The sequence below is a fragment of the Ursus arctos genome, unplaced genomic scaffold (genome assembly GCF_023065955.2).
Source record: "Ursus arctos isolate Adak ecotype North America unplaced genomic scaffold, UrsArc2.0 scaffold_2, whole genome shotgun sequence".
Classification (NCBI taxonomy): domain Eukaryota; kingdom Metazoa; phylum Chordata; class Mammalia; order Carnivora; family Ursidae; genus Ursus; species Ursus arctos.
Window position 1 is genome coordinate 33,222,717 of NW_026622874.1, and position 12,235 is coordinate 33,234,951.

The 12,235-nt window shown below is 39.8% G+C and overlaps 1 protein-coding gene and 1 long non-coding RNA gene across 3 annotated transcripts in view; one reads left to right on the top strand and one right to left on the bottom strand.

Moving 5' to 3' along the window:
• LOC125283455 (uncharacterized) overlaps nt 1–12,235 on the top strand; it is a 75,218-nt gene that overhangs the window by 24,897 nt on the left and 38,086 nt on the right. The gene's annotated exons all lie outside the window — the stretch shown is intronic.
• LOC130541820 (membrane cofactor protein-like) overlaps nt 3,538–12,235 on the bottom strand; it is a 32,113-nt gene continuing 23,415 nt past the window's right edge. Inside the window, exons 8-11 of one of the 2 annotated variants that reach the window (XM_057315272.1) lie at nt 8,893–8,943; nt 8,352–8,387; nt 7,788–7,848; nt 3,538–6,152 (exon numbers count right to left, since the gene is read on the bottom strand). In XM_057315272.1, coding sequence (XP_057171255.1) covers nt 6,107–6,152; nt 7,788–7,848; nt 8,352–8,387; nt 8,893–8,943 — 194 coding nt within the window. In that variant the 3' untranslated portion in view covers nt 3,538–6,106. The remainder of the gene's footprint in view (nt 6,153–7,787; nt 7,849–8,351; nt 8,388–8,892; nt 8,944–12,235) is intronic. The other variant, XM_057315273.1, reaches the window with a different exon arrangement.

Here is a 12,235-nt window from a genome sequence, read left to right on the forward strand (position 1 = left end):
GTTTAGCCCTGAAACCATTTAGCCTGACGAGAATAACGTCAACTCTCTCTCACAGAGCAAGACTGTGTGAGGACAAAGGGGCCTGTCTCTCACACCTTAGATTTAGAGGGAATTCGCAGAGCATGTGTCCAGTTCATGCAATGCCGTCTGACAAGTCGATTTTGTAGACATTTTCAGATGCGACTTGATTCTCGCATCGAGTGCAGTTTCTTCCTGAGGCCCATCTGCTTGCCCCCGAGGGAAGACCTCTGTAAAACTGACTACCTGACATCCCATTTTCTGGGATGGATCTCAAGTTCGCTCTTTCAGCTAACTACAAAATCCTTTCTCATTTATTAGTTGTTTGAAGTATCGTGAAGAGTTTGTTGGAAGCTCAGGAATCTGAGACTCAAGTGGAGGAACGTTCCAGTTGATTTGATCCTTCGGCTTTTGCCCCAGGTCACTATACTCCCCGCCTGATCTGGCTGCTCGATGGAGTAAATCCCAAACCTCTTAACAAGCTTCATTCAAGCACCGACGGCTTAAAAATTACAGAGTTACTGGCTCAGTCATTATTATAAACGTAGGTTTAAGTTAGACCAAATAATAAATATCCTCAATAGAAAAAAACGGGAAAACCGTTTCGTCACCGGGAATAAAATACATAAAGTATGTAAATAATTCTAATGGGCTTGAGCAAACTCTCGCTTCTCCGGGGACGATGTCACCAGAGTGGAGAAAATCATGCATTTATGAAACAAAATCACCACCCGTATGTGAACGCACTAATGTCAAGCAGATGCGTGTTTTCTGCAGCCGCACAGTCACGACAAGCCAGACAGGACTCAGGCCGCAGCAAAGCCCCGGGCAGGGGCTGTGGGTTCCAGACGAGAAAGGAGGGCAGCAATGAGCGAAGAAAGGAACCCGGAAGGAAAAGGCAGGGGTGTGTAGGGGGGCCCATTTCACACGCCCCGGGATGCCATTCTCTTCCTCGCGGAGACTAGGGAACAGACGACCCTGGCTGAACCCTTCAGCGCGGGGCCACGATCGTCAACTATCCACGAAGTTTGTACTTGGGGACGGAGGCTGCAGAAGGGTAACCGTGTTCCCAGGTCATCACAAATACAAGTTTCCATCAAATCCATTTGTACCAAGTTTTAGCAGCAACTTGGGACGTTCTGTGCCTAGCGCCCTGCTTCCAGAGTTACCCCTAGAAACAGAGCAGGAACTGCACGCTCTTCCTAGTCTCGAGAGAAGCTTCCAAGGCAACAACACTCTGTTTCAGGGAGAATGTGATGGACATTAGGCCCTACAAAGAATCTAACAGAAATCTGTACTTTTTTAAACAGCAGCAAGGTAGAGGTAAATATTAGCCCAGACTCTTTTTCACAACACACTCATAGGAATCTTTAAAAAATCCAATTACCTTAAACAGGAGAAAATTTTGCCGAGCTTGATGGTGTCTCTTGCAATTTCAAGAATGTGAGCATATCCGTAACGTCGCCCCCTCTGGTTACTCAGAGTGCAGCCCAGGCGAGCAGCAACGAGGCTGGGCGCTCATGGTTAATTGAAAATATCAGGCACTGCACCAGACCTAATGACTCAGAATCTGCATTTTAACCAGACCCCAGGTGATTAATGTGCACATGAACATTAAGAAGCATCGCTCTAGATTCTAACGGAGAAAGGTACTACCAACCTGCATCAGAGAGACTTCAGTGCTGAACCAACATAGAACCTCAAGAGTTCGATAACATAGTTCAATGTCTTGACGTGAAACACTCTAGAGAATCTAAAATTGATAAAGCCATTCTATAATACTGAATTTCTAACTCAGTATGTTCCTGTCATGAAAAGGGCAACATATATCCTAAAAAATTTCTACATACTTCCTAAATTAGCTCATAGGCATTTATGAATTTCCCCTCCCACACTATATTTTTAACTTTTTTTCTTCCAAATTATGCTACTATATATAGGATTAATTACATTGCACCAGTTAAAGATACATTTTCTGAAAATATTTAAAAATTTTATTTTATTTTATTTTATTTTTTTAAAGATTTTATTTATTTATTCGACAGAGATAGAGACAGCCAGCGAGAGAGGGAACACAAGCAGGGGGAGTGGGAGAGGAAGAAGCAGGCTCATAGCGAGGAGCCTGATGTGGGGCTCGATCCCAGAACGCCAGGATCACGCCCTGAGCCGAAGGCAGACGCTTAACCACTGTGCCACCCAGGCGCCCCTAAAAATTTTATTATTGCAATTTGCTGTTTACAAAGAAAATGTAGATGGTAAATGGTAAAGTACTGCCTGTAAAAAAATTGAAAGGTAATTGATATATACCATTGTTTTACCTTTAGATGGACACATAATAATTTGAGAAACGTATATATTACAAAACGATCACAATAAGTTAATATCCATCACCACACAGAGTTACAAATATATTGTGTGTGTACACTCTTAAGATGTACTCCCTTAGCATCCTTCAAATATGTCATATAGTATTATTAACTATAGCCACCATTCTGTACATTACATCCTCAGCGACATAGTACATGCTGCAAACTGGAAGTTTGTACCTTTTGACCACCTTCACTCAATTCAACTGACACCCCTTCCCCCCATCCTTTCCCCACTCCGACCCATCTCGGCATCCACCAAACTTTTCTCTGTATCTGAGTTCATTTTTTTTAAGATTCCACATATAAGTGATATCATAAGGGATTTGTCTTTTCTCTGATTTATTTCACTTGGCATAATGCCCAAAGGTCATCCATATTGTCACAAATGGCAGGATTTCCTTTTTTATGGCTGAATAATATATCATCAGATAATGGAATCTATATAATGGGTTATAAAATTATATATAATATTGTACTATATATTTATATGTACAATATTCCATTATATATATAGTATATACACACACACACACATTACATTTTGTGGTGTGTGTGTGTGTGTGTGTGTATATATATATACACCATATTTTCTTTATCCATTTATTCATTGATGGATATTTAGGTTGTCTTCATGTCTTATTGTAAATAATGTTGCAATGAACACTGGTGTGCAGATATATTTTCAAAACTGCTATCCTCTCCTTCAGATAAATACCCATAAATGGAACTGATGGGTAAGTTAACTCTATTTTTAATATTTTCAGGAACCTCCATATTATTTTCCATATGGTACACTAATTTACCTTTCCACCAATAGTGCACAAGGATTCCCTTTTCTCATGATCCTCCCCAACATCTGTCATATCTTTTGGATAATGACCAGTCTAACAGTTGTGAGATGAAATCTTGGGGGTTTTGATTTGCATGTCCCTGATGTTTAGTGATGTTGAGTGTCTTTTCATACATCTGTAGCAATTTCTATGTCTTCTTTGGAAGAATGTATATTTATATTGTTTGCCCCCTTTTTTTAAAAATTGAGGTATAATTTACATATTAGTTTCAGTTGTACAACATAACTACGTGAGATTTGTAAATTTGCAAAGTTATTGCCATGAATAAATCTAGTTAACATTCATCACCATACAGTTATAATTTTTTTTCTTGTTATTAAAACTTTTAAGATCAGCTCTTAGCAACTTTCAAATATGCAATACAGTGTTATTAACCATATTACCATGCGGTGCATTACATTCTGAGACTTATTTGTAACTGGAAGTTTGTACCTTTCTGACCTTCTTCACCCATTTCACCCACCCCTACTACCCGCCCATGGCAACCTCTAATCTGTGCCCTGTATCTAGGAGTTGTTGTATTTTTTTCTTTTTTGAGACCACATATAAGTGAGATCATATGCTATTTGTGTTCTCTGTCTTACTGAACTTAGCAAAATGCCCTTGACGTCCATCCACGTTGTCGCAAACAGCAAGATTTCCTCCGTTTTTTAAGGCTGAATAATATCCCATTGCATACGTACCACTGTTTCATTATCCACTCATCTATTTTTTTTTTAAGATTTTATTTATTTATTTGACAGAGATAGAGACAGCCAGCGAGAGAGGGAACACAAGCAGGGGGAGTGGGAGAGGAAGAAGCAGGCTCATAGCGGAGGGATCACGCCCTGAGCCGAAGGCAGACGCTTAACCGCTGTGCCACCCAGGCGCCCCCCCCCTTTTTTTTTTAAGATTTATCCACTCATCTATTGATGAACAGGTAAATCATTAATTCCATTTCACTATAATCTTTCTCCGAGGCTTTATCTAGTTCTTTCATTTGGAACAGATTCCTTTGTTTCTGCATTTCCCTTGACCTTGTTGGTTTCTAGGCGTTTGATAAAACAGCTCTCCCAGTCCTAAAGCAGCACCCTGGTGTAGGGGCTACAACTTACCGTTCAACCCTGCCCTAGCTCTTGGCTGTCCATCAAACCTTTGGAATCGTCCAGCCTGCCTCCTTTTTTCTCAGTGGCTCTCACGAGCTGAGGACGTGCCAAGACTTCTCAGGGTCCCGGAGAGGAAGGTCCCAGTCTTCATCTAGGCTGACTGGAAGCCAGCCCTTGGGTGGCAGCTTTTAAAGCATGCAAATATACCTCTTTCGGCGGAATGCTGGGCAATGGACGTTTCTGTGTGCTCCCTCTGTACTGAGCCCACTGGTGGCAGCCAGTTAAGAACTGTTTGGTTATTCGCCACTGTCCTGCTGACCACCAGGGCTGGTTATCAAGGGATGTGTCCTGCAGGGAGCAGCCACAAAAGCTGGGGCATCAGCCGTGTACGCAGGCTCCTTTCCTAGAGACATGGACAGCCTGGGGCTGGGTAAAAGGAGAGTTTGAAGATGGTGCCTGTCAGTCTCCCAGTCTCTGCAGAGGATTGTCTTGGGCTCACTGACGTTGTGTTTCATTAGAAGCCTGTTCCTTGGCCACAACTATGTGGATAAGCTAAAAGGCCTGTCGCAAAGACTGGGATGACTTCAGTCGGCCACCTCTGTGCTATGTCCTGGACTGGGCAGCTGGTTAACAACTGTTTCTCCATGCGTTACAGTCCTGTGTGACCTGCAGACGTGAGCCCCGAGGGCCACCAGACAGGTGCACGAGCTCCTTTTCTGGAGCTCCTGGCAATGCAGAGTCCGGCAGAGGGGCAGCGGAAGATAGCGTAGGCTCTCCAAGGTCTCCGGAGAGGACCGAAGCCAGCCGTGTTTGGATAGAAGCCTGTCCCTCAGGCCTCAGCGACACAGATACGCTAATAGGCCTCCTTCCCAGAAAGACGGGCGCATTTCAGACTGCTGCCTCTGTGCTGCGTCCTGGGGTGTGGCCAGTTAACGGCTCCTTCTCTGTTAGGGTCCTACAGGACCCGCAGATGTCAGCCTCCCTGGTCACCAGTGCCCGGCAATCAAGGGGGGCTCCCTGGGTGGCAGCTGCAAACACCAAAGCCCCAGATGTCGCACAAGCTCCCTTCTGAAAGATACCAAGCTGAGAGCCAGGCAGAGGGACGGCAGGAAGATGGGGCCTTCAGAGCCTCCACGGGCTTTGAAGAGTATTTCGGTGGGGTCCTAGGTGTGTGTGACATTAACGCCTGCCTTTCAGCCCAAAGCTTTTAAGACAAGCAAATAGGTCTCCTTCACGGAAAGACCAGGTGTTTCGATCAGCTGCCTCTCCACTGTCCCCTGGGGGGTTAGCTACAGTAAATCCACACGGGTACTTTAAGAACTGTTTCTCGGTTCACTATAGCCTTGTAGACATAAGCCCCATTGGCTTTCAAAGCTAGATGTGTTGTGGACCCATCTCTCAGGTGCAGGTGGGGTGCTGTGGGGTTCCAACATTTTGCTTCCCAGGAAGGAGCTCGGAGTTGTGGGTGGGTTACCAAATTTGGGGAGGAGCTTACGGGGAGATCCTATCGCAGTCTCCCCTACCCATTTTGATATGCATTTTTTTTTAAAGTAGGCTCCACACCCTCTGTGGGGCTTGAATTCACAACCCCAAGATCAAGAGTCAGACGTTCCACTGACTGAGCCAGCCAGATGCCCCTTGATGGGGGTTTTTTATCCACCCAATGTGTAGGAGTCCATCAAATGAGTTTTCAGATCCCTTTCAGAGGGAACTGTTCTGTATGTAGCCGTAGATTCCGTGTGTATGAGAGGAGGTGAGTTCAGGATTCTCTTATGTTGCCATCTTAAATTAAACCACAGGCTCGGGTTACAAGACCCATTAATTGGTAGCTAGAGAGAGTTTGAGTAATACTTGTTAAGGACCCAGTAATTATTTTGATGCAGAGAATTTAAACAGAAAAGGAAAGTAAGGAGCAGAAATCTATTTTGGTTTGCTTTCTTGAGAAGTTATTTCTTTCTTTCTTTTTTTAAATATTTTTTTAATATATTTTTTTAAATATTATGTTAGTTACCATACAGTACATCCCTGTGTTTTGATGTAAAGTTCGATGATTCATTATTTCTACACAAAACTTTTGTTGGACTTGTAAAATTATTCCACTGACAATATTTCCTACTCATGCTGTTGTGTAGATGTAATTTAAAAATATACTACTGATTGAGAAATCCAATATGCATATCATGTGTTCTACAAATATGAAATCAAAGATTCAAATGAAGGCATTGTGGTTTAAAAAAGATAACCAATAATATTAAAAAGTTTGAATTCTTTATGTGTAAAGAATGTACTTTTTTTACACAGCCTAAACCAGAGGATTAATATAAAGGTAAAATGTATCATAAATCCATGAATACCAAGAGGCTTAAAATTACTAGTTTTTTAAAAAAATATTTTAATTATTTAATTTGTCAGAGAGAGTGAGAGAACACAGCAGGGTAAGTGTCAGGCAGAGGGAGAAGGAGAAGCAGGCTCCCCGCAGAGCAGAGAGCCCAATGCGGTACTCAGTCCCAGGACCCTGGGATCATGACCTGAGTGAAAGGCAGATGCTAGCTGACTGAGCCACCTAGGTGCCCCTAAAATTATTAGGTTTGATATTAAAGCTATTTCCAAAGCTACAAGGAAAGAAAATTACTAAAAATCACTAAAAATTAGAAATCTCAAAGCGCCTAATCTTGGTCTATGCTCTAGGATTCGTTCGAAGTCTTTTACTAAATTGAAAGACATTTCATTAAAATTTAATATTTAAAAACCCTATTCTCCCTAGAAGATATGTACTTGTACACTTTTTTTTCTATTACAGGCCTCCCTTTTTTCAGTTTTATGATAAAAATAAAGTAATGAGGTACCTTATAAATCTTACCCCTCAGTAATGTTAAGTTTAATCCCAACAGTTTTACTGCGACCTTGTAAATTAAGAGAAGAGGGAAGTCAAACAGTGCTGCTTTTCCTTCCCCAGTTCAACAAGTATAAGTAACAATTCTACATAAAAACAAATCAAATTGCATATTTGAATGAGAACCTATGTACCTTCTTACAATTACCTAAGTTACACAGACAAATGGAAACTTTCATCATAAAAATTCCAAGGAATACAACTGTCCGAGTCTCCACAGTGAGCAGTTCTAAATTTAATCTTGGCCACTCGGCAAATCTAGGACACAGGGTAACGCTGGGTGGGGAAGGCCCCCCCGTGGTCCGTGATTTGCTACAGAACTTAAATCTCAAATCCCACAGAAATGCTTCTTGCAGTCCTAATAGCTAGAGCCACTCTGCACAGAGTCCTCTGGCGACAGGGACAGTAAGAGCAGCCCGGGGTCGTTTCAGTAAACACGGGCAACGGGGATGGCGCGTTCATGCAGGCACAGTTCTGAAAAAGACGGCATGCGGGACAAACAGAAAGCTGCAACAAAACGATGCCAAGAGTGAGCAAGACCATGAGTTAGAAGGAACATGCTTTTATTTACCCTTTCTTCTCCCTTTGAAAACATCTATACAGGCAGGTGCAAAGTACCGCAAGGCCAACAACTGCAAGAGACCAGAAAACAAAGGACATAAAACTCCGAGAGCTGGTTGCCAAGATTCAAAATCTAGCAGCAGAAATAAACAAGTGTTGGTTACATTCCAGTGGTCAGAACATGTTATTTTATTTAAGCACATATCTACTTATATTCCGTCTGGACTCTCTACTATCTAAAGCCCATTCCCTGGAGTCACTCGAACAGTCCAGAGGAAGCCAGAGAAGAATCCTTGCTTAGTTTGGAAAATTACCCAAAGCATCTTTGGGACGCAGACTCATGACCACTCATCCCGAAGACAGGTAGTATTTAGGGTCTGTTACTAAGGGGACGCATACAGTATAAAAGAATATTCACCAGTAAAATGTAGTGTATCATATACAAGCTGCTCTAGACTGGTGGACTGCGTGTCAAGCTATATAAACTACAGAAGCTGAAACGTCATTTAAAAAATAATGCACGCCTTTGCAGTCATATTTTGATTTAAGTGGCATCCACGTTTGGGCTACTTACGAATGGTAAGAACAATCACAGCAATGATGCCTGCATCTGAGGAACAATGAAAACAGTTTGAAGACTGAGCACATAAGGTTCCCAGAGGATAGCTGCAGTTCAGTTTGACCAGATCATCCACACCGTACGGCAAAGCAGCTGCTCCTTGTCTAGTTTCAGCGGGAGCGCTAGCGCGTCCAGCTCGCTCTGATTGCGGTTCCCTTCTAATCAGATCCCAGGGTTAGCAGCCATCTTGTAAAACTCTTTTCACTGGAACCTGACTGTTCATTGTTCTGTGCTGTTGGGACTGCATCAGGTTGTTTAGTAAAGCTTACCAGGACTATCAGAATTCCCTAGATTAGAGGAAATTACCTACAGGTCTCCATACACAGCACCACCTACGTTTATCATATTATCTGGACTACTAAAATGGAAACTATAAATGTCAAATTTTGTGAAACTTCGTTCCTTCCTTAACTACGAATGATTGGAACATGATAGATATGTCCGTGTAGAACTCCAAGGCCTCATAATGCAGAGTAATTAGTAGCCAAAATAATACCTAATTCCTCAAAGTCTTCAAGTGATATTGGGTCGTTGGGCTCGGGATAGCCTAGGGAAAAACATGGAAATAAGTTAAAAAAGAAAGACAGACCAAAGCTTAAAGATCCATAAATTCTCTGGTTTTCTTTTTTGCCTTTGTATAAAACTACTTATAATTTCATTTTCCTTAATGTTTGTCAATCAAAGTGGTATCATAAATGATAAATTTATATTTGATGTCATCGACAATCTTCTTCCTGTCCACTGATATTTCCTGTGACAATATTTTGTGGTATAGGAAGCAAATTTATCACTACCACATCTTCAAAATTAGCCTGAATTCAACATGACTCTACTTAAAATTAAAAAATAGAGGAGGACTTTAAAATAATTTTTTGATCTGGAATAGAAAGACTCTTCAACATAACAAAAGCCACTTATGAAAAAACCCATGGCCAATATCATATTTAATGGTGAAAGACTAAAGTTTTTCCCTTAAGATCAGGAACAGGACAGGATGCCTGTGTTTGCCACTTCTATTCAACATAATATTGCAAGTTCATATCAGAACAATCAGTTAAAAAAGAAATAAAAAGCATCTAAATTGGGAAGAAATAAAATGATCTCTGTTCATAGGTGACATGATCTTTTACATAGAAAACTCTAAAGATACACACACACACACACACACACACACACACACACACACCCCAGACCTGGTAAAACTAATAAATGAATTCAGTAAAGTTGCAGGATACAAAATCGACATGTAAAATGAATTGCATTTCTACACACTAACAATGAGCAATCTAAAAAGGAAATTAAGAACACAATTCCATTTATAATTGAATCAAAAAGAATAAAAGACTTTGGAATAAACACGACAAAGGAGGTAAAAGATCTGTACACTGAAAACTATAAAATATTGCAGAAAGAAATTTAAAAAGGCATAAATAAAGGGAAAGCAATCCCCGTGTTTGTGGATCGGAGGACCTACTAATGTTAACATGTAAATATGGCACAAGGCAGGCTACAGGTGAAGGGCAACGCTTATCAGAACCCTAATGACGCTCTTTGCGGAAAAAGAAAAATCCATCTGAAAATTCATATGGAATTTCAAGGGATTAGGACTAGTCAAGGTAATCATGAAAAGAGAAAGCAAAGTTGAAAAGACTCATACTTCCTGATTTCAAAAACTTACTATAAAGCTACAATAACCAAACCAGAATGGTGCCGGCATAAAGACAGACCTACAGACCAATGGGATAGAAGCCACAAAATAAATCTTTGGGTATACAGTCAAGGAATTCTCCACAAAGGTGCTGACAACATTCAATAGGGAAAGAGCAGTCTTTTTCACAAATGGTTTTGAAAACTGGATAACCACATACACAAAAGGATGAATTCTAACCCTTGCCATTCACCAAATACAAAAATTAATCCAAAATGGATCAAAGACCCTAAAGAAATAAAACCCTTAGAAGAAAATAAGACTACATGCTTCATGATGTTGGATCTGGCAACGACTGACTGAATGTGACACCAAAAACACAGGCAACAAAAGAAAAAAACAGATAACTTAGACTACATCAAGCCTAAAAACTTTTGTACATCAAAGGACACTAATAATAGAGTGAAAAAGCAACCAACAGAATGGGAGAAAATATCTGAAACTCATATAATAAGGGATTAATATCCAAAATATACAACGAACTCCTAAAACTCAAAAACAAAAACAAAACCCACAACCCATCAAAAATGGACAAAAGACTTGAATAGACATTTCTCCAAAAAAGATATACAGATGGCCAATAAGCACAGGAAAAGATGCGCAACAAATTACTAATCATTAGGAAAGGGCAAATAAAAGCCACAATGAGAGTCTACCTCGTATATTACCTAACATACATTATGATGGTTATTATAAAAAAGCAGAAAATAATATGTGTTGGTAGAGGTGAAGAAATTGGAACTCTTGTGCATGGCTGGTGGGAATGTAAAATGTGCATCCTTTGGGGAGGACAGTATGATTGTTCCTCAAAAAAGTAAACATAGAATTATCATATAACCAGCAATTCTACTCCTAGGTATACAGCACCCCAAAACTGCTAACAGGGACTCAAAATTGAAAATTTTCAATTTTCAAGTTTATCACTGAAAACAGGATTCAAACACTTGAAAGCCAATATTCAGAGAAACATTACTCAATGTGGAAACAACCTAAGTGTCTATCAACAGATGAATGAATAAACAAAATATACAAAATAATGTAATATTATTCAGCCATAAAAAAGAATAAAGTTCCGATACATGCTACAAGGTGGATGAACCTTGAAAACATTATGCTAAGTGAAATGAGGCAGAAATAATTCCATTTCTATGAAGTATGTAGACTAGTCAAATTCATAAAGACAGAAAACAGAATGTTTACCAGGGCTGGGGGGGGTTTGAGAGTTATTGTTTAATGAGTATAATGTTTCAATTTGAGACTATGAGAAAGTTTTGCAGATAGATAGTAGTGATGGTTATAAACAATGTGGGTGCAATAATTCCACTGAAATGTATACTTAAAATGGTTAAAATAGTAATAAAACATAATAAAAGTTTATCTAGAAAAATTAACAGAACAGTCTAAACATTTCTGAAAAGGAAATATTCTGCCAGATATTAAAACAGATCATAGTATTAGAGTGGAAAGCAACGATTCAGTGCTGTCAGGAGAATGGTCAGAATTCAAGGAAACAGAGAGATAAATGGAACATCTATGGATTTAATGACAAAATAATTGTCACTTGAAAACAGCTGGAGAAAGAACAACTTATTCAACAAATGTTGCTACTTTGCCACGGGGTGGGTGTGGGTGGAAAGGAGAGGGATTCCATCTCACTCCATACACCATACTGAATTTCAGATGCACTAATGATTTAAATGCAAATACTGCAAACAGAACTCAGGGTTAAAATGTTTATAAAATTTATAGCATGAGGAAGACCTAAAACTTTTATAAGAAAGACACAGCAGACATAGCCATTAGGGAAAGATTGTTACATTCATCAATCCATCTACCTATTGATGTAAGATTTCAACACATGTAAAAGACCACTAACAGAACAGTTAAATAAATAAATACAGTATATATTTCAAAGTCATCATTGAAAAGAATGGCAGTAAATCTAAATATAACCCCAATATAAAACATTAAATGGAAAAAGTACAATTTTCAGAAAAATATATACAATATGAAGTCAATTTTGTTTAAGATAAAAGAAAAAATACCCAACAATATATGTAACTACATATCTAAGGATGCTGATGTACAGAAATAAAGAGACACCCTAAACTATTCATAGTGATTAATTCAG